This window comes from Suncus etruscus, chromosome 2 (genome assembly GCF_024139225.1).
Source record: "Suncus etruscus isolate mSunEtr1 chromosome 2, mSunEtr1.pri.cur, whole genome shotgun sequence".
NCBI lineage: Eukaryota > Metazoa > Chordata > Mammalia > Eulipotyphla > Soricidae > Suncus > Suncus etruscus.
Window position 1 is genome coordinate 51,915,119 of NC_064849.1, and position 27,218 is coordinate 51,942,336.

The 27,218-nt window shown below is 35.5% G+C and overlaps 1 protein-coding gene across 1 annotated transcript in view; it reads left to right on the top strand.

The window, feature by feature from the left end:
* Positions 1-1,304: 1,304 nt before the first annotated feature.
* SLC25A21 (solute carrier family 25 member 21) overlaps positions 1,305-27,218 on the top strand; it is a 238,160-nt gene continuing 212,246 nt past the window's right edge. Inside the window, exon 1 of the mRNA XM_049766821.1 lies at positions 1,305-1,348. Coding sequence (XP_049622778.1) covers positions 1,320-1,348 — 29 coding nt within the window. The 5' untranslated portion in view covers positions 1,305-1,319. The remainder of the gene's footprint in view (positions 1,349-27,218) is intronic.

A 27,218-nucleotide genomic window follows, 5' to 3' on the forward strand; every position in this document is an offset into this window, starting at 1 on the left:
GCCAGATAGATTGCACAGAGTTAAAGTGTTTCTTTGCACACAGACAAACTGGGTTCAATTCCTGCCATCTCAAATGGTCTCCCCATCACCTAACATCTCCAGAAGTGATTCCTGAGTGCAGAACCAGTAATCCCTGAGCATCACCATGTGTGGGCCTTCTCTCCCCACCAAAATATATGTGAAACCTCAGAAAAGATGGGAGCTGAAGAAAAATTTTCCATAGGGTGTGTTTGTGTTGTTCTTTCTAGAGCAGTATTAACTTATCCATGTATGTGGATTAGTTCAAAGAAGGGAGCATTCTTGTTGTGGTTGTGGAGTAAAGGAAACCCTCATCCACTCTGGTGGGAATGTCATCTGGTTCCATCTATATGGAAAACCAAAGTGAAAGTTTATCAGAAAAGTAAAAATTGAGGGATTCTGGTGCTAGGAGGTTGGAACATTGAATGCCTGACATACTACCAGTAATAGTACTGTAAGTAAAATAAAATAAAAAACTTCACAATAAAAGGTAGTATTCAGTGTGTCTCTTAAGGTACAGGTTCAGTCAACTATGCTTTGATATTCTGTGTAGCTGGGCAGTGAACCCAACGTTGCTTGGGCCTTGGATTGCCAGGGATTCTCAGGTCATCCCAATGGTGCTATATCCTAAGTGACCTCTAAGGATGTACCTACAATGTTTGGGAACTGTTTACTGCAAACAAGGCAAAGTCCTTAACACCATTTGCATATTTTGCTCCCACTGAAGGAAATCATACTATACTCCTACCATGTTTAATAATAAGTCCTAAATTCCAAGATGTTTTTGTTAGTTTGCATTTTGCTAAGCGCCTCTTACTATCTTTGAGAGCTACAATAGTAATTTCATGTGCAAAACTTACCATGGCCCACATTCTTTTTGTATTGGTTTCTAATAAAAATTTTTAGGGTAACTTCATCACTTCATCCTCTATTTTATATAAAATACACCATATTCATCATTGGAGTTTCAGTGTCTTTTTGCCCATCATGTTATACAAACAATCAACTAGATACAAGCACTATGCTTTCTGTCTAGCAATAACTATAAATTTCACCAGGTTGGTAAAGTTGGTTTAGTCAGGTTTTTTCTAGTGAATTTGCTTTAGCTATATATGTTTCACACGTAAACTAATCATCCAACAATTGTATTTTACTTTCTTACTTCACCTAGTATAAACAAAGTCCCAAGTTTTATATGAGTCTTCATATTTGAGAAATTATTAATGTCAAAGACATAAACAGTGTTTGCATAAGTGTTTATTGGACTTTATTGTCTTTCAGGTCTTGTAGAAATCTGCCTAATGCACCCCCTGGATGTAGTGAAAACCAGGTAAGCTTTTGCATGAACAAGTTTTATTGACTTTGGCTAATAACCAAATTAAGATCTGTTGAGAACATTAAATGCTAGAACCTGTCCTAAGCTGGTAGCTTCTCCTAATATTGGCATTTATATTTGCTTCTTGAAGAAAAATAATATTTGACAGAAGACAAAAATAAAAATAATGAAAAGAAGTCATCTGAAGGTATAAAATATTTTACCTTTCCATGGCAACCATGTCATGATTTGTAACAAAATTGGTAAATGGGATAAACTTATTAAAATTGTGTAAAAACTAAATTTTATCCAATGAATCCTATCTAAGAGACTTTTTAATATTTAATAGTTTTACGTTAATGCAAAAAATTTAAGTAAAATTTTAAGTAATTAGTAAAAAAAATATTCCTTTGGCTGGTTAGTAAAGAAATTATTTCTTTGACTAGAGAGAGAACAGGTAAGGTGCTTACCAAATATACAACTGACCTGGGTGTTTTTTTTCCCCCACACCACATAGGTTCCCTGGGCACTGTCAGGAATGTTTACTGAGCAAAGAGCCAAGAGTAAATCCTGAGCCCTTCTGGGTGTGGCCTCGAATTTCCCATGAATCTTTTTTTTTCTTTGTTTTTTCTTTTTTTTTTTTTTTTTTTGGTTTTTGGTCCACACCAAAATGCTTACTCCTGGCTACACTCAGAAATTGCTCTTGGCTCGGGGATCATATGGGACACTGGGGATCAAACCAAGGTCTATCCTGGGTCAGCAGCATCCAAGGTAAATGCCCTACCACTGTGTTATCGCTCAGTCCCCTCCTCTAAACCTTTGATGATGCAAATTTCATAATTTTAGGAAAGGTCATTTGATCTTTTAGTTAAAATACTAAATCTAAAAATTTTTGTTTTACTAAAACAAAAATCTTGGAAGCTAGGAACTAGAGTGTTTTTAAAGAGCTAAATTACTGAACAGTTTTCTCAAATTAAAATTTTTAAAAAGAAGTGACAATTTTATTTACTTGTATGTGTAAAACTCAGAACAGCATATCTAGGTTGGCACTTAATAGAAAATGTGTCAAGCAACATGAGTGATCTAATAAGCATTTGCTGTAAACCTTTGGTAAATTAGACCAAAATAACTTGATTCAGTGGATGTATTACATAATGTACCTAAAGAGGCAGCAGAATGTCAGACTAGTTGCTCAAAAGAGAAAATTGCTGTGATGTGGTAATATGATTTTATTTCTATGAGAGAATTTTGGTATAGGCTGCTATATCAATACCATATACTAGTGGCTTAATCAACATTTCTTTATTATTCAGTTAAGGAGACTTAAAAATTTGTTATTAAGGTGCCAGTCATGAAATTATTAAGTTAGACATAGTTTATTTCTTGACTTTCAGACAGCATGCTTGCTGTATGCTCACATAGCAGGGAATGGGAGCTCTGAAATCCTGCTATGAAAGTCCTACCCTCAGAAATTATCTAAACATGAGTACCTTCCTAACAGTACCTATCCAAATACTATCACATTGAGGACTAGTTTTCTCCAATATATGAATTCCAGTATATGGGCAATAACATATGATTTCAGCATATAAGATTCAAAATATGGACAACATAGATATTGGACTCTTAACAGCCTCAAGTCACCAAACCCAAACATAAAGGTGAAAAGGTCCACAAATTATATTTAACCTTTATACAATTTTATAAAATAGAAAGCAAAAAGGTACCTCCTACTATTTCTATATCCTTTCCTATATTCTTTGAAAAACCAAAATACTATTGCTAGTCTCGTTGAGGAATAAATTATCTTCCTCATTTAAGGGTAATTTTCCAAATCATTGAAGAGCTAAAGTATCATAAGGGAGAACTAAAAATGATTTAAACAAGACATGCTTTTGAAATTATGGTTTCGCAGTCCTGTTCTTATTTTTTCAATCATCCATTTAGCAAACATATATTGCAGTTTCTAATGTATATGAGTTCCTGACTAGCTCAAGCATAGAGAAAACACAAGTTAATACAAATCTTACTCAAATAATTTTTTTAAATTTTAACATTTCATTGTTAGAGTGGAACACAATACTTCCTGAAATAAATGTACCAAGTTACTGGGAATTTATGTTATTTTATTAATGTTTTTAAGATTTTTGTATATATATTTACTAATTAGAATTAGCCACATGCCTTTGCCTAACTTCAAAGGAGAGGAAATAACAATACTTTCAGTTATTTGAATGAGAAAGAAACTAAGCACTGAAAGGTATCTGACCTGCATTATAATTCAGAACCATTGAATAAAGACCCAGAATCATGGAGTATATGGAAAACTCCAAGGAAGTGTACTTGACCTTATATGCAGAGCAGACAATACAGGTTTATCACAGGAACTAACACAAAGATGATAGGAAGTGAGCAGAAATGATTAAATGAGATCTCTTCACTATCACATTGTGATATGGTGATGGTGCATTTCAAATAAGAAACCATAAGCTCTATGAAATTTTGGGGGGGCACACCTGGTGACACTCAGGGAATACTCCTGGCTTTGGGGATTATATGGGTTGCCTGGGATCAAACCAAGGTCCTTCCTGGGTCAGCTGCGTGTAAGGCAGATGCCCTACCCCTGTGCTATAGCTCCGGCCCCAGCTCTATAAAATTTGTCATGATACTAACAGGTCACTTTTTCTTAATATCAACTCAAGGTCTTGAATTTTAAATATTTGCAGTCATTGTCAAAGTGGAGTATGGACCCATTAGTGGTGATATGGTTACTATATAACTAGACATCTGAACCATAGAATCAACAAAACTGAGAGCAAGAGCGCCAAACTAGAATCATCACCTTAAAATATCCTGTCAGGGTGGCAGGCTCTGGTATGGGAGGGTAATATGGATATTGGTGGATGGAAATTGATACTGGTGATGGGTTAAGTGTAGAAAAATTATATATCTGAAACTCACTTATGAGTAACTATGTAATTCATTGTGCTTATATAAAATGTAAATTATTTTGTAAATACGTACCTAAAATATTATTGTCAACAATATGTAAGCCACTATGATCAAAATAAAAATTATATTAAATAAAATAACTAAAAAATATATGACAAGATAAGCTGAAGCTGGCATAGATTAGTAAAATTAATTACATAAATCAGAGACTTGTATTGTTAACAATAAAAAATAGTTGTTCAAAATAAAAAAAAAAAAAGAGGACAGTAGGCCCACAGAGAAAAGACTTTGCCAGGGTTTCTTTTGCTGGATGTTAATTTATTCAAATGTCATTTTAAAAATTAAGTGCCTAGGGATTGTGTGTAGACAAAAGATCCCAACTTGAATATTTAAAATATATTGCGTGTTAATAAAGCTTAATTGGAGAGATTCTAGGTGCTATGGCACTTAGTTTATATTGTAGGAAATCTTTGGCTCTGCTTCATGTAAGGGCATTTACAGGGGTGATCTAACAGGAGCATAGGCTAACCACAGGAAAACTACCTTGTTATGTGTCCCTGCCTGATTTTAATAGAGATTTGCTTAATATTTTTTACACAATGGCAGTTAGGTAGAATCAAGGTTTTCCTTTAAGGTTCTTCCTAAAATTATGCAGCTATACTATATTATAGTTCTCCTCATACCCAAAGAACTTTGGTCTGCAATTTTGAGTAGAGCCCTGCTCATTTGGTCCTAATAATTTATTGGCCCAAATAACAAAAGATCCAATTTGCTGAATAACCAATAAAACCAATGCTACAATCAGCTTTGTACTCTACATTGCCTTATATAATCATAAATATCTCCTATAATATATCTGATAATCTGAATTTCCCTCCAGAGATCTTTTACTCTATAGCTTTAGTTTATAATAGCTTCTTTGTGCACTAAGTAGCCATAAATTCATCAAGCTTCTTTGGTCCTTGCTTTTTGTATTGTTTCTTTTTTTTTTTTTTTTTTAATTTTTTTTTTATTTAAACACCTTGATTACATACATGATTGTGTTTGGGTTTCAGTCATAAAAGGAACACCACCCATCACCAGTGCAACATTCCCATCACCCAAGTCCCAAATCTCCCTCCTCCCCACCCAACCCCCGCCTGTACCCTAAATAGGCTCTACATTTCCCTCATTTGTATTGTTTCTATGGTAAGACAATGTAGTAGTTGAGAACTCCAGTTTTATATGACTTGACTTCCTGGGTGCGATTCTTGCTTCTTCACTGGTTGGATTCCTTGGGTACATTAACTATAGTTCTCTGTACTTTCCTTTCTTAACTTTAAATGGAAATAATAACTGTATTTCCATTAATAATTATTATGTGAAATAATACATAGCTATCTATAGTGTTTAATTCTAAGCAAATAATATATAGCTATCCATGGTGTTTACTTATATGTAAGCAAAGAAGTATCAAAGACAAATGGAACTTAAGGGAAAATCAAGGATACACAAGAAAGAATACAAATGGAAGAAAGAAAATGTTGTTTAAAAATAAGGAAGTTTCAAATTTCGTGGCTCTCATATATAACCTTTCTTACAGGGTATGAGGGTATTTACAAGTAAGAGTCTTTCTGGGTTAAAGGGCAGAAGAGCATCAGTTTAGTGTGTATATTTCTGTTGACATCATGCCACACATCATTTAAGACTGTGTGCTGACATTATTAGGTAACCCCCATGGCTAACACAGTGCCTGGCCTCTGCAAGGTGCCCCAATAAATGGTGTTGAATAAATTAGTGTTTGGTAACAATTGGAAATAATAGCCCTCGCGCTCTCTGAGTATATAGGAAGGCCTAGGAAGAGAATAAATAAGGAGCTATGTGGTCTTCCATGGAACATTGTAAGATTTTATAAAAAGAAGTGGGAAGTAATGTGTTGAGGCCAGAGAGAAGTAGATATTCAAGTTTGTGTTCGCATTTTAGAGATCAGATTGAGAAGATTGAGTAGAGATTTGAAGAAGATCCTCTGGCTAAGAGGTGGGTGGTCTGAGCAGGAGCAGAGAGTAAAGGGACGGTGTGGCAAGCTCCAGATGGAAAGAAAATGCTGGGTACCATTTCACCTGGTCAGGAGAAAGAAAATGCACAGTGCAAGTTTAATTTAGTATTCTAAGAACCATATTTAAAGGTTTGAAAAGAACCAGATGAAATATATTTAAACAATATTATTGAACTCCATCTCCCCAAAATACTGTCATAGTAACATGTGAGGCTAGAATATTGACGTGGTTTGTTTTTTCACACTTAAATTTTTGAAATTGTGTATTTAAAAAATATTGAAATTACATGTCAATACTGACTCATCATCTCATTTATATTGTTCAATCATCCCATTCGGCTAGTAGTTGGTTCTCAGATTAGACCACTCAGGTCCAGAGATTTAAGGGAAAATTTTTTAGGGGGTAAAAAGACTATTGGTTCCTTAGTAAGAAGGCAACACTTGCTTGGAAAGGGTTGACAATAGCAAGTAAGCAGGGCCCTAGGTCAGAAAAAAAATTATTATATATGTATTTGAAGATTTGTACCTTTTCAGAGAAAGTGACATTCAAAAGCCCTAAAGATTTATGGGAGTCCCATTCTAAGGGAGTTTTAGATTACAGCTCTTTAACACTTTTATTCCCAGAAAGGGAAATAGCTCATTGTGTGCCAGGAAGAGAGAATCACTCAAGTGTTCATGATGCTTCATCCCAAATAATTTTTTAAATCATTTTTCTGTTTTGTTTCCTTTTTGGATGGGGCACAAATGAGGTGCAAATAAAATGAATGAGCAATCTCCCTAAAGACTGATTTTTAAAGAAGGTCTCTAACAAAAACTATAAAGCAAGTCTCCTGGTGGTCATTGGTGAAGAGAAAGAAAGAAAGATCTTTTTACTTCTTCATACAGACCCATTGCTAAAAGATATTGGTGAATGGACAGAACATTGGGCATCTAAAGTTCCCGGATATATATAAGCTGGACCATATAAGCTTATATATAAGCTCACGTATATATAACCATATATATGTTTATATATATTTATTATTATTTTATTATATATTACATAATAATCTTATATAATATATTATATATTATTATATGATTATAATAAATATAACAATAAAATAAATAAATAATGAATATAATATATTATAATGATGTATAATAATAAATATCATATATAAGTATATATATGTTAGTGGAACTTTTATCCTAGATATTAGAATTTTTTGGGGGGGATTTTTTGGGCCACACCTGTTTGATGTTCAGGGGTTACTCCTGGCTAAGCACTCAGAAATCTCCCTTGGCTTGGGGGGACCATATGGGACGCCGGGGGATCAAACCACAGTCCTTCCTTGGCTAGAGCTTGCAAGGCAGACACCTTACCTCTAGCGCCACCTCTCCGGCCCCTAGCTATTAGAATTTAATTCTATATTCTATATTTTGTTCCCAAACCCCTGACCCACTGAATCTGAAACTTTAGAGATGGGGCCAAGACACGTTCATGTTTAAATACCGTCCTGAGTGAGTCTTAAGGAGCAAGTTCAGACTGGTCATTGGGTCAGCTTTGGGAAGCAATGTTTAATACCCTATAGGCAGTTTTGAATAAAGTCTTCATAAAAAAATTATATATACGTGTGTGATAAGCATCTGATTAAGATTTTGGCCCCCCAGGGCCTGAGAGATAGCATGAAGGTAAGGCGTTTGCCTTTCATGCAGGAGGTCATCTGTACAAATCCTGACGTCCCATATGGTCCCCCGTGCCTGCCAGGAGCAATTTCTGAGCCGGGAGCCAGGAATAACCCCTGAGCACTGCTGGGTGTGACCAAAAACACACACACACACACACACACACACACACACACACACACACACACACAAAATGGTTCCTATTGGTTTCATTTCTATAAATTGATTTGTTAGCAGTCAATGGAAATAGAAGGGTAGAGGTTTCTTTGCCAAGCTCATTCATTCTGCGGTTTGTAAGTGTGATATGGAATATATTGTCTACAGCCAGAAAAAACACATTTTTGTCCTACTGATTGAGGTTACGGAGGCAAAAATCAGCGACAGGAGATGGAAGCATTGGTTTCTCTGGAAGGAAAGTTAATGGCTCTGGTGAGTGAAAATGATTTAGAGGCATAAGCCCACCACAAACTTTATTAAAATGTGAAACCTGAGGACGTTCTTTGATGATCGCTCATGTCCTGGGGAGCCAAATGTGAGAAACTGGGGCTGGGGCACACCCATATCCTCCCATTATTGGGGGTAGGAAGGGGACACAGCCCTGAACTCAGATTTGGACTCTGAGTAATCCTTGATTGGAAGCCAACAGAGCAGGAGTGTGGAAATAAAGTACCGAGAAGTTTTTTAAAAAAGAAAATAATCCTTTCTTGATGAGACGACAACAGCATGCTAAGGTTAGGATGGCATGAAGGTGGGAAAGTCTATATATGATTTAAAAAAAATTAACAGAGCAACTGATAGAGTTATTTCCATTTGTCACTAATTTGTCTGTGGTACAAAGCATTAAGATTACATTCAGGGTTAGACCATAGTTATGCCACACCAAGAAATTCAGGGATAGATCACTGTCATTGATTGTTTCTAACCATGGAAAGAATATATCTGAAGCAAAGCTAGCCAGGAGTAGAACCACATTTTATAAACTCATTTTTTTCCATTGAAACTGACTTGGATAGGTAGCAAAATCAATCAAAAACAATAATATAATGGTTACAGTATTCCCCCAAATAAGTATATGCAACTTCAACCTTGTTGGTGAGATTGCATGAACATATTAGAGTTTTCTGTTGTTTTTCTTTTATTTCAATGACCTTTTGTAGTTGCTGAGTCAGAGCATAAAGTTGTGGGTAGTGGGTATACGGCAGCTCTTTGTAGATTGACTTTCTTTTCCATGCAGTCAGTTAGTATATTTATGGGGTCTGGAGATGTAGTTCAATGATAGGGCGCATGCCTCACAGATGTGAATTCCAGGTTTTAGTCCCTGGAAGCACATGCATGTTATCATGTTATACATGTTATCATGTAAAAATCATGCACATGAAGAAAAATTAATTTGAAAGAGAAAGAGGTTGCAATTAACTTTGCTTTTGGTGCACAATAGCACTGCAATGAATATGTGGGTAGAGAACAACTATATGATTTCAAATAACATTGTTTCTACTTAAAAACAAATTAATCTTATTACAAGGATACAGTTGTATTGCAGATCAAATCTGTGATTGCCAATATGTTTAATGGGCACACTTTAGAAAGTCACACATTTTTGTGAAAATTTTATTAAAAAGCCTAATATAACATAGGCATAACGATGCTACATGTGTGGCAATCAAACTAAGAAAAATAATACAAAGTATTTTTATATTGTTACAGATGCTAGATGCAGTCTAGACATGACTTTCTGCAGAAGGGCATAATGTTGGGGCATGACAATATGACCCCATGAAGGGATTTTTTTTTTTTTTTGGTTTTTGGGCCATACCTGGTAACTCTCAGGGGTTACTACTGGCTATGTGCTCAGAAATAGCGCTTGTCTTGGGGGACCATATGGGACGCCAGGGAATTGAACCGTGGTCCATCCTAGGTTAGCACATGCAAGGCAAATGCCCTACCACTTGCACCACCGATCCAGCCTTCCATAAAGGGATTTTATCTTGTCTGAGACTTGTCTGAGTTCTACCTTGGCTAAACTAGGGTTGTAATCAAATTGTGGATAACCTATAGGATTCAGAATTTAATCCTTTTCCCACATTTGGTGGTGTATTGCACTGAACACATAAACTCAGTTCATAGCTGGACTGGTTACACACATTTTCTTACCCAAAGAGAGCACTTCATAGCTTTTCACCTTTGCTGTTATTTAATACTTCCCATCATTTCTCCAGTGGCCCAGCAATGAGTCAAAGTCAAAAGAAAGGACATTTACTATGCCTATCATTTTGCAGCCTTGTGGTGTGGGCAGGAATGGAGTTTGATCTTGAGAATCTTGTGTAGAACAACTTGGCTACTCCAAGCTAATGTTTTGTTGTGTTGTTGTTTTAGTTATATGAGTAATAGGAAAAGCCTTTCTTTAAAAAAAGTCAGTTTCTTCCCACATAAAATAGTAAATTTCTATTATGTTAAATCAACTGTATCAACCTTAATTTTTTTTAATTTTACAAATGAAATTCTTTTTAAAATAACTCCCTTAAGGAGTATGCTGTTTTTATGACTCATATTATAGAACCTTTGTAAAGTACTTAATCTGTCCTTGGTTGGTGTTTTTGTCTAAATTTTTTTAAATAAAGATTTGGTGCTTGTTCAAGTATAACAACTATTATCTCTTAACTCATTAAATAGGCTTAGAAGAGACTACCTAATGTAAGGTTTGTTCTGTTGAAACTTTCCTCTTCCTTTTTCTTAATTGTTAAAACTACTCCTCTGACTCCCAGACTGGAGAAGGAGAAGGAAAATAGCCATGCATTCCTCATGCCTGTCAGTAGGCCTCTCCAGACATTTTTTTTAAGTGGAAAGGTAAATAATTCTTAAATGATTTTCTTATCTTTGTCATGGGAAAGTGATTTACTTCTAAAATGAGCATCAGCATGAGTCCTGTTTCCCTTTTCTCTGCACCCAGTCCAGTCTCCATCCAGGGTTCTATACCAATGATTTTAAACTTTCAGCCACTTCATTAATCGTTTGATTGCGCCTATGCACACTTGGTTCCTGTACAATGTGATATGTGGTCTAAGACCTGCCTTATCTTCCAATTTTTGCTACTATCATTCAATATGACTAAAATATAACAAAATAAGCTGATTTGGGAATATTATTAATTTAAAACAAATGGGATCATTTTGTAAGTATTCCCTTATTGCTGCAATTATATGCTTAGCCCAGATAATCTTCTATTTTTAAATATTTTTTATTTTGTTTTTAAAGGCTGATAATTTGGGACTAATACCATGTCTATTTTCAGTGACTATTTCAAAAACTTTTCTGATAAACTCTGGACCTAAATTCAAGAAGAAAAACATTCAAAATGTTCATTTCTTATGCTCTTTTAAATGATTCTAGTTAAAGACTCTGTCGCCAGTGTAAATACAATATTCTTATTAGGGGTGTTTCTATCTTGCTGCTTTCCTAAAGGTTAGTTGACTGTCTTACAGGGCTAGGAAAAAATATTCCTTAAAATTCTTTTATCATGGAGGAAATGTTTTAGGTTACTTAGCTGAGCTCTTCCTGTAGCGTGAGAAAAAGTAAAAGTGTTGAGAAAGAAGCTGTTTGAGAAGAAAATCTCAACTGTGAGTTGAACCTAAGAACCTCAGATCAGGCCCATGGGAAAGCTTGTGAGTTGAGCCTACAGTGGGAATGAAGCCTAATGATATCTAAATTGTTGGGTTTGTAACACAGTTGAAACTCCAGCTATCATGAATATTCCTGAAGATTGTTGTTTTTTTTTCTTGTAAAGCAAAAATAAAATTCATAAACTTCTTTAGCTGAACATAATTCCAGAGGTGATCATGTAATGTCATAATTGTGAATCTTGACCAGAAATTGATAAAAAAAAACATTACTGGAAAATCAATTAATCGTTTAGATGGCTAAAATAGTCTCTCTTGTTTTTGTGGTACAGTTTGGGCACAGCTGAGATTCAGTTTTGACATAATGGAGAAGTTTGCAGGATGATAAATAGAACTGTATAGTCTCTGGATGCAGCTCTACATATTCCCGGCCAAGTTCCTCCAGAATAAAATTTTCCCTTTTGGGGATTATTGAAAAATATTTTCTCCAGTGAAAATTATGTTAGTACCTAATAGGTTGCATACTTTCCTTTTATGGCAAAAGAGCATTCAAATAGTAGAAGCTAAATACTCTCGATTTTTGACAATTTGAGCCTTTCACTTTTCTATGAAAACAATAGTGACAACAATTTAACAGGCAAACTATCAGCTCAAAATCAGTTCTCCTAAATAGTCCAAGAAAAAAATTTATAATTTACTTTGAAGTTCTGAAAAAAATTCACATTTGAGATGGAAGAAACTGCATATTTTTAAAGAGCTGTTCTAAAGGGTAAAGTGTGTAGAACTTTAAAATTTCAGAAATTTCATTCTCAAGGGAAAGTTTGGCAGAAAATCTCTTATTATGTACCAATTAAATATCAAAGAGTATGTGGTTGATTGTGAGGCAGAGGATCTAGCCGAAAGAGGAAGGCAGGAAATTAGAAGTTCAACATTTGAATTCAGCCATATCTGGTTATTAAGGCTCTCTTCACTTCAAACCCCCTCTAATGATTTTAGAAGCATTTTCAATATAAATACTGTTTCAAATCCATGTCTTCAGTGCTTTAAAAAATATGTCTTAGTTCATAGCCAGGTATGGGTTTTCTCTTTTCTCTAACCAGGTTCTCATGGCCTTTAAGTTTTGAAGCCCCTTCTTCCATGTGACCAAAACCTTTTCTGCCTTCAGTTCTACATTCAGTTGTCATTTCCTCAGAGACTTCTCTGGCTTCTTCACCTGCCAGGGCACCCTGTATTTCTCTCTCACTATCATATTTATCTTTGCATCTATATTCTAACCTTGAATAGCTGATTTATTTTTGTACCATTATCACTTTTCCTCCTGTTCTATTTCTTGAGCCCATGAATATAACCGTCTAAATGCAAGGGGCCCTTTCTTTTGTTTACATGTGTGTAATTGTGTGTGTATGTATGTTTTGTCTAGAAGAGTGTTTGGTAGAAAAGAGACATTCAATAATTATTGGTGAGTGTATAGTTCTATAGAGTTTTAAAATGTAAGTGAAGGGTTGAGGAGCTATACAGTGTCAGGGGCACAGGGAACTTTGATTCCAGCACAAAATGACTATTCCCAAGCACTATTAGTTATAGCCATAGAGGCCCCTGAGCACCTCCAGAGTAATTCTGAAGGTCTCTGGCACCACACTTCCCAACAGTACTACAACCCCAGGCCCTAGTTTCAAACCATTTTATAAGGCCGGCTGGCCACGCATTGCTGGGTGTGACCCTCAGACTACCAGAACACTGCTAAGAAATTCTCCTCCAAAAAGTTAACCTGTGTATTGTCCAAATTATATATTTGGGAGCAAAATATAAACAAAAGAAAAACTAAGCCTGTCATCAGGATCTGGACTTGACACTGGGCCATTCTCATACCTTATGGTTGTCAACGTATTTCTTTAGCTATAAAATATGGTCATTTTATATAACATAAACTGCATTTTCTTTAGTACTTAACTTGGGTTTTAGGGTTTTATAGCCAGAGATTTAAACATGAAATGTATAAATTTGTGGTATGCCAGAGAATTTTCCAAGACCACTGCACCAACTCCTCTGTTAACCACAATTCTAAGAAATCTACAAACTCATGAAGAGTAAGACCCTATCTTCATAACCCATTTGAGTACCATGGAAATTGAGGTGGTGGCGTCTACACACCTTTCAGAGGAGAATGGACTTTAAAGAGGCTCTTCATGAGTTTGTAGATAGGATGTTATTACTAGTGGGCTTTATGAAATAAATCTAAGTATTAAGAACATATTTTTAGTACACAGCATAGTATATTTATTTACATGTATAACTCCTGGATCTAATCTGATCTTACTTAGATTTTTAATGAGCAATGCCAGTAGGTTATGCAGAACCTATTGAATTCCTCAAAGTAGCTCTTTTGCTAACTCAGTAGTTTGAACTAACTAGGTTTTCAATTAGGCTTAGTCAAACAATAGTGTCAGGAGGTCTCTAACTTCATTTCAAAACAAAAATAATACATGACTTCCAAAAGTAATATTTTCTGGCCTCTTTGGAATCTGAAAAAGGGGGGGTGAGAGAAAGCAATAGAAAAAGGGAAAGATTTATTAAGAAAAAGCTAATCATGCTTCTGTAAAAGTTTTCTTGAAATAATTTTTGGCTTGCTGATAATAAACTCCCAATTAAGAAATAAATTTGTTTGCTATATACTGAAAATATTAAGTAAATTATCTGATGATTTTTTATGTCCTACAACATAAAAACATTTAGAGTAAAAGGAAGAAAAGAAATGCCTCTGACGTGCATTCTCCAGTTGAAGAATTGGAAGAAGGCTGTTTTATATTTGTATTTCCCAGAGTGTGAGAGCACTGTCCCTGTCCAGAGGCTTGCCAAGTACTGAAAGAACATTTTAGAGCATGTTTTGAGTAGCACAGGGAGAGAGACTGGGGTCTTGTATGCGGGTGTTCCAGGTTTCAGATTGTAACAGGGGAATGGGAGAAAAGGGAAAGGCATTCCCAAATCAAACATAACTCTCAGGAAATGGGCCAGAACACCTGTGAGAGGTTGAGGGGTCAGAAAATACAAACTCAAGGCTTGATATTTTGATCTCATTACAGGCAAGAAAATGGTCAGAGATAGTGGACAGAAGGAAATCTGAAATTATCTGTAGAAATTGGGAGTGAAGGATTCTGTCATTCTAAAACTCCTTCCTCCAAGGACTCCATGACTTTTCAAAAGTATTTTCAAAATCGACACAGAAACTTTCCGGTGGTCTCTTGCTGCTTAAACCTCAGGTTGAAAAGTTATTTATCTCTTTCTCTTAAGTCCCAGAGGCTCACTTTTGGGAACCTTCTGAGCCAGATTCTTTGGCCAAGAATCGAGACTCTGGGGGTAGGGGGGTCCAGCAGTTAGGATTGAAGAGACATCATCAGGGCCTGAATTGTGGGCAGTTTGCTTCCATGGAGAAAAAATCGGTTTGCAAGTGTTCCTTCAAGGGACCTCCTAGGGAAAAAGAGGGTGTTTTTTCCATCTCATTTCCCAGCTCTGACTTCTCTGAAATCTGCTTGATTTTTGCCAGGTGTCAAATTATAACCTTCCTTGTCAACCACAAATGACTAATGATTAGTTAGCCTAATGACTATGCAAAGTTTGAAATTCACATCTACATTTTAACTTACTGGCTATGTTGTGATTTTATAAATTGTGTGGGGGTGGAGGAGATCACAACCCCCTCCCGAAGCCAATAAAAACAAAGTTTTAGAGTCTTAAATTGCAATGTTCACTTGCAGTTTTTTTGACCTGTATGTGTTTGAAGAGAAACAAAAATGTTGCTGTGGCCAGTCCCTCTCCAGGCCAGAGACTGGGCTAGCCAGCACCAATGACGCCAATGCCCTTCTCTCTCTGGAGAGTCAGTGATGTCAGCACGACGGGGCAGAGTTCAAGTTCAATCTGATTCAGATTCAAACAGCTCTTTTCCTCTTTTCCCATTCCCTGAAGGAGGAAGGAGCACAGAACTATCAGCTGCTTCTCTTCATCCCCTAGATAGTCCACTTAAAACTGTAATTGAATAATGACTGCTCTGCTCAGTTCCCCATCCACTGATACTCAGTAATTCTCTGCAAAAGCATCGGCCTCATTTTCTTGTCGAGGTGTCTGAAAGGAGCAAGAGCCTCTGCTCCATCTTCAGGCCTGGCCCCTAGTGTGTGCTTTGAGAGCTCATAAAAACCAATGTGCCTCTATTCCCGGGCAGTGGATAAGGGAAACTGGAGACTCTTAGGACAAGGTCAGCTGTTTATCAAGAGAATCCGAAAAAGACTTCCATGTTGGGTCTCTCCTAAACTTGCTCAAGAATTTTTTAAGTATTACTTTTTAATTCTTTCACCACAAAAATTACAAAATTATTCATGATTATATTTCAGGACCAATTACTTCCCCAATGTCCATTTCCCTTTACCAATGCCCCTGCCACATCCATTTGCCTCCCACACACCAGTCTGCTTCTATAAGAGTCAGGTTTTGTTTTTATTTTAAGTTTTTGCACTATGATTTACAACACTGTTGTTGATATGGTTTCATACATAACACTTTACCACCAGTGAACACCACACCCTATTCCTCTTTGAGGTCTTCCCTCCACCATAATTTTGGCCCCCTTTTTGTCTTATCCTGAAGCCTCCATCAGTGATGTTTTCTATGGAATACCAGTTCTCGTGTATTTTGTTTCCATTATCTTTGGCTGCTCATTATTTTATCATTATGTTTCTTTCTATCCTGAACATGAAGTAGATAATTTTGTGTTGGTCTCTCTCCCTCTAAGTTCATTCAGATTATTACTCTCCAGGTCTCTCATATAGCAGCAAATTGTATGACTTTATCTTTTCTTAGGGCATAGTAATATTTCATTGTGCACATGTCTTAAAAGACTTGAGCAAACAACAGTGAAGAAAAGACACTTGAACTGCTGCTATGTAGCTTGCTTGAAATCTGTTTGGAAGCAATTTCTTTTTCTCCAGAGGAAACTTACTATGTTGGTCCTCCTGGAATTAATAAGGAGTAATTTTCAGGTACAGATTCAGCAGATTTAGACCTCAGACTAAAGATAAATCATGCACTAAGGGTTTAAAGACAATGAATTTACTTTATATAAGCATTTTGGCTACTGGAGTGCATTCTAGAGCCATCAAACAGTAGTAAACATGAAAAGACATCAAGGAAATGGAAGCTGGGAAAACACTATGCAAAAAAAAAAACAAAGAATCAGGCTTTGTTCTTAGGAATTGGTTGTAGTTTTTTAGCTTGAGTTGCAAAACTCCTTTGCACAGTGAACAAGCCTCCAAATTGCATAAAAATACACAAGTAAATACTTGTGAGTCTGACTTGATATTTATTTTTCATCTAAATTCACATTTTCTACATAGAGGGAGTGCTTTCCATGCCTACCTTCCAATCAGCATAGACTTTTTCTCTCTGCATTTCTGCCCATCACACCTGCTCCTTCACATTCTAGATGAGGAACCTCTGTGAGTAACTCTTTCACTGCTGTACCAGCAGATGTCTGCATCTTGAAAATCTGGGCCTCTGTTTATTCACTGCAGTTGACATAGCTACATACCTCACTGAATGATATGCCAAGGCCCTTTCTATTTGGCTTCTCTCAGTTTGAGGAGAGGGGCAAGAATATAATAACAGATAATGCTTTCTGGCATCCTGGTTTCATCTCTTCATGAGATTGTTACCACCCACTCACAACCCCAGAATTTACTCTCCAAACTAGCAATCTCAAAAAAAATCCCAACTCTTGTAAAGCTTGTTTGTGCATCCAGGACCTTAGTAGAACCAGAACTGAGCTGGCTGACTACTTTGAAAGTCCAAGGTAAAAACAACAGAAGAACAGGGAAGAAGTGCAAACAAAGTAGGAAGTTACTGGTTAGGGTCATAAAAGTCTAACTTCCTTTAAGAGTCAACAATAAACAGAATCAATCAGCAATCAGTAAACATTCTTCCCCACATGAGTGGGATTTCTGTTTAAAGACACCAGGTTGGAAGTCAAGTTCCCCACTATGATTTGCCCTCCCTCCAACTTAATAGGGGTCCTAAGGAATCCTCTTTGTGAGGTTAAGCTGGTTTTCTAGTCTTTAGATCACCTTGAACAAGCTTTGTCTTTGTTGTGGTCAGTCTCTCATGAGAATTGTAAATTTTTTAGCAGCATCTATGCCCTCTGCTCACTAAAGGTCAGTCCCTATTTCTCCATATGATGACTAACAATCTTTATATTGTCATATACCCTTAGGGGGCATAATAAGCCTCCATGTTGGAGATGAACCACTGGCTTACATATAGGAATAAATCTAAGCATTTTTTGTATATTATAAGTAAGTACTAATATGTGAATAATGTCACAAATAGTAGTGAGGAATCAAAAGATAATGTCATGATTCTAAAGACAAAGTAATGTAATCAGGGAGTTTTACTGTAGGGGAGATCTGTGCTTCTCAACCTTCATTGTATGTCACAAATACCTCAAGAGTTGGTTAAAATATAGAAGACTGGCCCCACGCCCAAACTACTGTTTCAGCCAGTGTGAGTGGTGGCCAATAATTTGCATTTCTGATGCTGATATTTATACCAACTACTGCCTAGACCTTTCTAGATAAGCACTTGACCTCCCACTGGTGAAGGAGCCATAGATGTGAAAGGAATATTGTCTTCTCTCTCCTCTTTTTGACATTTTGTGTTGGGCACTATACATATCATGTATATGACTATGACTGCTTTTACTCATTTTCTTCTTAGGGATATTCTCATCTCTTTCAAGACTCAACTCAAATATAACCACTTTTATGAATCTACATAGCCAGGTGGAAGATAGCACTACTTTCTCTAACACAATGTGTCATACAAGCATACAAGCACATACATATGCCATTCCCATGAATGGGTCTATATAGTATATAAGTATGTTTTAGTTCCTATATATGTATTTTTAATGGAAGTAATAGAGTGAATGAGTAAAGGAGTGATATATCTAGCCTTACATATTGTTTTAAATGTATATTGACCACGTCAATCTATTTAGTTGTCAACTATGAGGTGAAATGAACACTTAAACATAAATATCTGGCTTCTATAGTTAGAGATTTTTGCCTTGCCTACTTTTTGCATAAAAGGGGGGAAATAAGACAATATATAGACTGTGTTCTCTAATCCAAGTGGAACAAAAGTACTAGATGTATAATGCAGCAGTGTTTGTTAGAGGGTCTCAAAGGACACCTAAGACCTCTGAAAAATAGGGTGTTGGCTGATGAAAGTCCCAGGGATCAGGCCATTAAAAAGCTGTGGCATTTGTCAGTGGTCCAGGAGAACCAGAAGTAGCCAAGTTGGAGCAAATACAGTTGCAAACATCAATGTACATTTCCCTGTATAGCCAATTATATCTAAGAGTATGCATGTTTGCATGTCTAAGTGGGCAAGGGGCTGGGGAACTTCTTAGGCATAAGATAGCAGCCAGGTCTCACACAGGAGCTGGGGGTGATAAATGAGGCTCGGAGCAAGAGTTCAAGGAGGTGTGGGAATCAAGCTGCTTAGTTACCTAGAGAATAATTTCTAGATGTTATAAATGAATGCTGAGATATACAATACTGTCTCAGAGTCACACAGTACTTTAGAGACAACTAAATGTTTGTAAGATGTTGGATACATTGAAATAGTGTGGTGCTATGGTGAGAAGTATTCTAACAATCAACTGTGAAATGCTTTGAGTAAAGCATTTAGTCAAACAGCATCCTAGATTTTATAGTTTTAAAGTTATCCCCGGGAGATTTTAATGGTAGCAGACAGAACCTTGCCAAAACATTTACATGGAACAAATATTCATATCTTATCAATATAATTTTCCAAAATTTAATTATGCCATTTCCTTTAATAATTATTTTGATTTAAGTGCAAGGTTCCTTTTTTATATTTATTTTATTTTGGCTATAAGACAGCCTTTTACTACTGTTTTTTACAATGGAATGTCACAGTTTATTACAATATACAAACTAAGAGATTTACAGTTTTTCCTTTTTCAGAGTATCAAATTAATTTATTTAATTTTATGTTTATTTATTATATTCAGTATATTTTTTGTGTAAACTATTAGGAGTATTTCCTCTATCTATGGTATATATACACATATATGTATATATGGGTGAACCATCACTTTTTATATATACACATATAAATTTAAAGTTAAATGTGGTTGACATAACTTGGTTGTTTTAAAAATAATTGAATGATGTTTCCTTATTTCTCATGAGACTAATCCCCAAATCATACCAAAAAACCAATAGTAACTTACAAGTTAATGTTAAAGTATACTCTATTTTTTTTTTTTTTTTTTGGTTTTTGGGCCACACCCGTTTGATGCTCAGGGCTTACTCCTGGCTAAGCGCTCAGAAATTGCTCTGGCTTGGGGGACCCATATGGGATGCCAGGGGATCGAACCATGGTCCTTCCTTGCCTAGCGCTTGCAAGGCAGACACCTTACCTCTAGCGCAACCTCGCCGGCCCCTAAAGTATACTCTTAATGTTTTATAATCTTATGAAAATGTCATAGCTCATATAATATAAGAATGTTTGACACTCTAAAGGAGTCTTCATTTATTTAACATTAGGTGACTAGGTATACTTTCAAATGTTACAGCCCCATAATGCACAGGATTTGCATAGGCATTTTAATATGCTCTTACTTTAAGCTACACTCCGGAGTGTAAACAGATCACAGAGCACTTTGAGCAGGTGTGTCTATTTGTTCTTTGTTGGTCCTTTTCTCCCTTTTCCTAAATAACAATAGTTAAGAAAAGATGTAGAATTCAGGAATAGTGTTTCCACCATGCTTAGTGTTTAGTGTTTAATATTTCTACAAAGCAAACTCCCCAGCATTTGTTTTGTTGACTGGACCTTATTGTTTTCTTTGTGTTGCTGAGGGTATTAGGTGATTCTTGCCTTTGGGCTGTGCCCTTTTCTTTAACAGGGCATTCTCTTTCACTCTGGAGTCTGGGGAAAAGATTATGAAGCTTGCTCATTTGGATAGCATGGAGTGCTTCTACTACATTTTGCCTTTAACTTAAATTCTGCAAATACAGAAATAATAAGGTACATGTATTTTATAATTTAAAATATGTATCTGTGTTTTTACTAGCTCTTCCAAATATTAACATTCTTAGTATCCTTCCCGAGTACCATGTTCACTCTTTAGGAATTAGGGAGCCCTTTTTAAAGTACCCAGTATGTACTAGGAAATATTTTATTTGTAATCATGTTGTTAAGCAAGAGAGCAAGAAAACTTCAGTTTATAATAAGTAACTCTTGGTGAATTCTGGGGATTAACCACTCTGAGAAGGCTCTTCACTGCTCTTTGGAGAACACATACTAGTGTTATCTTAATTTTTTTGAAATATTTTTTCAATAAGATTGTTATTTTAAGTATCAGATATTATGCCCTTGAGAATAAATCATATCCATAGTATTTTTAGTGCACTCCCCCTTTTTATTTGGTCCTCTTTGTTCATTTCCAGTCAATCCCATACAATTACAAGGCTATTTAATAGGAATATTTCTTAGTCAATAAATATATATTCCATAAGAAATAGTTCACCTTATTCTGAACTAACAGGTGTCCCTACTCCCTAAAATGCATGGATTTGAGCTACTAAATATTGCAGCTTTTTTGCTTTTTTGAGTTCTTGAATTCTCAGTTCTTGATTATAGAAACTCCTAAGAATCAATTTGTTAACCAGACTCCAGTTAAGGTAAAGGAATTCTGATCAATTTGCTCAGAATTGTCTCCAGCTGTGCAGGTTTCCGTCTTTGAACAGAAGCTAACCAAACTCTCCCTTAATTGCTTGCCTCTTTTTCTTCAACCACTGAAATTAGGTGAGATTGGGCCCTAATGAATCACGTGACACATATGGCACCCAGCTTATCTTGCTTCATTTTGTGCTCAGTAAAGTCCCACTTTAACAAATTGTGAATAACTAATTCCTTAATTCATCTGCTCACTTACAAAAAGAATATCTCCTAGAATTATCAAGCAATCCTCTCCACAAAGCATAAGCTGTATGTTAAACTCTATAATGTATCCTTATTTAAAGTGAACTGAACAAGGGCATAATCATTCATCACCATTTTCGCCCCTAAGATTTTTAGTAGAGAGAAAGAATAGGTAGAAGACAAAATTTTTTGGCACCTGCCAGGTTCCCCGAGTGGTTCTCTTATATATTAAGTCTGAATTTCTAGTAGAGAATGAAGGAGTCCCATGGAGCATAATCAAAAAAAAAAAAAAAAAAAAAACATTGCTTCCGAAAGGGATGCTGAGTCCTTGCTTTTCTTTTGACTGAAATTCATTTCAGAGACTTTAGTAGGCTTTTATACTTTGTGATCTACCTCTATTAGATACCTGGCGAATATGGGTAACATGGAGAAAGCAATAAGTTAGACTAAAGTAATGAAATACTGGTCAAGTTTCCAGGATGGCTAAAGGTTACCCTGGTGAATGTGGACATCATATTTGAAGAGTTGAAAGGAAAAGTACTAAGAATTAAGGTTTGATTAACTAACTATGACATCATAAGCCTTATTCGTGTGTGTGTGTGTGTGTGTGTGTGTGTGTGTGTGTGTGTGTGTGTGTGTTTTGGGCCATAACCAGAATTACTCAGGGATTACCCCTAATACTGAGCTCAGAAGTTACTCCTGGAAGGCTCGGGGAACCATATGGATCAAACCCAGGTCGGCCGCATGCAAGGCAAATGCTCTACCCATTGTACATTACTCTAGCCCTAAGCCTTATTCTTACTAGAGACTATAAGCAGGATCTTTCATCTATGGATTTCTGTAGCTGGCAAGCTAAGTTTTGGAAAAAAAATTTTATTTTATTTTTAAAGTAATATAGATCTCAGTTTGAATACTGACTCTAAGATTTAATCATGGTATGACTTGTCCAATTAATTAGCCAGTGTATAAACTAGAGGTCATGGTATCACTTCATATAACTTATGTTAAATGCAACAATATAAGTAAATTGCCTCATAATTTCTCACCCTAGATTGTCAAACTTTGATTTTTCTCACTTAAGAATTAGTGAAATCTCAGATTACAAGTTTGCCCTAGGAAAAGACTGTTTTGGGATGTGGTAAATACAGTCATCACATTAACTATCAAGAAAGCTATCAAGTATCAATATGTGCCAAGCAATAAGGATTGATGTGATGAGAAGCGTTCATAGTTATTGTATTTGCTGTGTATGCTCAGGAGTCAAGATAATATCTGATTAGTCAAAGTTCAGGCTCTTCCATTCTTGGGACTAAGATCCCTTTGCCTTCTGGGCAGAGCTTTCTCACTCTTCAGCCCTGCTTTCAGGGCTTCATTATGTAGCCCCAAGCACTTTTTGCTTTCTCCAATGAATTCTTCTTTTCTGAATTGCTCTCTTATGCTCTACCTCTGTCATGCTGGCTGTTTTGTCATGTAGGAACATTTTCTTTCTGCACTGCATCTATCCCCACCCCTCCATCTGCTTCTCTGTGTCCCCCAACTTTCTCTATCACAGAACGTAAAACGCGAAGTATTTCAATTGTCTTCTCACATGAAATGGAAAATTGTACTTTTATAGAAGCTGATTTGTATTTAATTATTAATTGCGGATTTACTTAATTCTCAGAGATTGATATATAAGTGAAGAGCAATGAATCTCAGCTAATGGATCAATTAAGTAATTAACCAGTGTACTAACAAATGAGGTTAGTAAAATAAGTTTAATTTTAAAATATCTAAAATGTTTTTTGTTTGCTTTTTGTACTATAACAGGCTATGTAGGGAATACTCCTGATGCAGGGCTTTGCAGTGCTCATAGGACCATGCAGAGCTAGGGTTAAAACCTAGGTCTTCTGCAAATGAAGCATGCACCTTTACCTTTTGAGCTATCTCCCCAGTTGAAAACATCTAATCTGAAAACTGAAGGATTAACTGAACAAGATACTAGTCTGTTAAGGGTTACAGTGTCTGTTAAGGGTTCTGATATAAGTTTTATCAGGAGTGACTGATTTTCAAGACCCATTAGAGATATACAAAGACTGCTCCACAAATTAGCAGATCCAAAAAAGTTTAAAATGCCACTTCTACTTGAACTCACTTTGCATCACTTTTATTTTATTCCAAACGAAATAAATCAAGTTCTAACTTCTCCCTTCAGGGTTATCTTAATAAAATAATTTATGCTGACTGGAGTTACATTATTTTGAATTATTGTCAGACTAGTAGTGATAAAATTTTCTCATAATAAGACATAAATATGTAACCCCTCTTCATCACTGTTATATCCTTAACATCAGACTTGTTGAATTAGGGTGTCATTTTACAACTGTGGAAATGAATTTGATTCATTCCTACTGTCCTAGAAAGCAACATTTTCAAATTAAAAGTACTCTGTGATAGCATCACATAAAATTATTTCCCAAAATTTTTGTTTTTGTTTTGGTTTTTGGGTCACATCCAGCAGTGTTCAGGGGTTACTCCTGGCTCGGTGCTCAGAAATCGCTCCTGGCAGGCTCGGGGGACCATATGGGATGCTGGGATTCGAACCACGGTCCTTCTGCATGCAAAGCAAATGCCTTACCTCCATGCTATCTATCCAGCTCCTTCGCAAAATTTTAATATCAAGTGAAAGGGACCAATCGAGACAGGACTAACGAGGAAAACTATTTAGGATTATATTTTAGTAGTTTATATGAAATTGAATTCCCATATAACATATTTAAATTTTATTTCAATGTTATATTATATTTTTATTTTGAATGTTTATGTACTTTCCCAACCTTAGGGCAAAAAGAATCTCTAATAATATTCAGCTTATTAATTTTACAACTTTGTAAATTCTTACTAACACCCATTATTTGGTAAAAAAAAAAAAGTAGAGCTATGAAAACTCTCTAGGGGATTATAATAACCACTGCATCTGAACTAATAAAAAGATATGTCATAATTTAGACATAATTTATCAGGCCAATCTAATGTGGAATGACATTAGAATTTTGAAGACAGGTGTGAGTATGACATAAGAAAGTATAAATCTATACATTACCTGAAATGATTAGTTGTGTTAATCAGTGATAAATCAATTAAAAATCATAGCAATATTTTTCCCCAAAACTGCCTTTTAAACCCCCACGAAAATATTTAAAATGAATTGAGTTTCGTACTGTGAGCACATTAATCGATACTAAACAACTTGATGAAATTATAAAATTGTTTTCAGCCTCTTAATATGTAAAGGAAAAAATATTATCCTTAGAAACATTATACTCTAGTCAAAATAAGACATGCAGCTTAAAAACAAGCAGCTAAGTATCTGAGGCAGAAAAATAATATTGATTTCTATGAAAGATATTTTTTTAATTTGTTGACCAATTGGGAATAAAAATGACTTTGCTACATTTTTACCAAGAGTAAAAAAGACCCACTCTTGTGCCAAGTTCCGTTTTGGGGAAATGCATTCCACAAACTTAAATGCTCCAAGTTCCATGGAGATTCTGCATCCTCTCTCTTATTCTCTCCCTGATGCAGAGTGCTGCTGACAGCTGCTAGACAGCTGAGGCAATTCACCTCCAGAGTTGCATAATTTGGAAGGTGCTTTGGGATCCATTTGGTTGAAAGGTTGTTAATTATGATGATTTATGATGCTGGAAATGAATCTGAGCCTTGACAGTATGGAGATTATACTTAATATCTAATGCTTTTGCTTTTCCCACTGGAAAGTCCTTTAAAAATAGGGAGAAGGACCTAATATTTTTGTTCCCTATAAAAGGGTGATAGTTGTCTAAATATTATATTTCTTACCTTCTGAGATAGAAGATAATGGAAATTGGTATATAATGTTTAGTAGCACGTTGATATCATCTCAATATCGTATGGTATGTTTCTCCACCTATTTTTCTCCTGTAGTCTAGATTGGATTCACTGTTTCTGCATTCTCCCTCACCTATCCTTTTTGAAACAGCCATGAAATGTGTCTTAAATCTTCCCTCCCATCTCTTCTGCCTCTATTTCAAAATAGCCATTACCTTCTTTTCTATGGAGCATTACAAAATGCACAAATTTCTTGATTCTTATTTAAATCTAGTCTGTGCAATGCTTCATCAATTTTTTTCTGAAATTATATATATATATATGTATATATATATATTAAATACAGCAACAGTTGAGTGTTTTACCCTGTCCCTGACAGAAAAAATTCTATAAAATCATTTATATTCTTTAGCAAAGCCATACATAGGACTTCTTTTTGGCTCTAATCATTTTTTCCCTCACAGATATCTACCATCCTATACCCTCTTCTACCTCCACAATGACCTTCTCACCTTTTCCTCAAACATACCATACCCTTCTCAAATTCTGTGAGCCTTTGAAAATAGAAATCCACCTCTGGAGGGTCCTCTCTCACCTTCTCTGTCTAGCAAATACCTACTCATCTTTCAACACTCCTCAAATGTCACCACCTCTGCCCAGTTTCCCCAGACATAAAAAAGGAGATGTGGCATTTTTCATCGTCTGTGATGTTCTTCTGTTTTTATATCTATTACTTGACTAGATTTTAGTTTACAAAAAGTAGTAACTGTGCATTATTTATTTCTGCCTCCTCTCCACACAAAGTAATAAATAAACCAATGAATCTTAACACCAGTAACTATGAAACAACCTATATTTAGGTTCTTGGCATTACAAAATGTACAAATCTACTGATAATTGTTTGAATGAAAATTTTAGTTCACATTTAAAAAATTTCTACAAAGGAACAAATCTTACTAATAGCATAAGAAATGAAAGAGTAGTTACAACATATACTACAGAAATACAAAGAATAATAAAAGTCTACTATGAACAATGTTATAACATTAGTATTGAAAATAAAAATAGATGTAATTTTAGAATCATATAACATCCCAGGATTGAATCAGAAAAAAATGAAAATACACGAATAAGGAAATTGAAATAGTCATCAAAAATCTCCACTCAAGCAAACTCCTAATCCAGGTGGTTGGTTTTACTAATGAGTTCTGTCAAATCTTCATTAATGACCTTTTACTGTCCTCCTTAAGTTCTTCTAAAAATTGAATAAATTAAAATTCTTCCATGAGGCCAGAGAGATAGCATAGTGGTAGGATATTTGCCTTGCACATTGCTGACTTGGGACAGACCCAGGTTGAATACCCAGCAACCCATATGGTTCCTAGAGTCTACCAGGAGCAATTTCTGAGCACAGATCCAGGAGTTACCCCTAAGCACTGCTGGGTGTGGCCCCCAAATCAAATAAAATAAAAAAAAATTCTTTCAAACAGTTTCTCTGAGGTCAATACTACTCTAATATCCAAACCAGAGAAATGTCCCATAAATATTAATAATGAATATAGATGAAATATCCTCAACAAAACTTAATAAAATAATTTGATGTATAACTATTAAAGAATGGCACATCATAACCATGCAACTCAATATAATATACTATATCAATATAAAGAAATATAAAATTACATGATTGATCAATATATGCATAAATGCTTTTTATAACACTCATTATCTAATTTAGAAATTTCAGGAATGTCTCAATACAATAAAGACT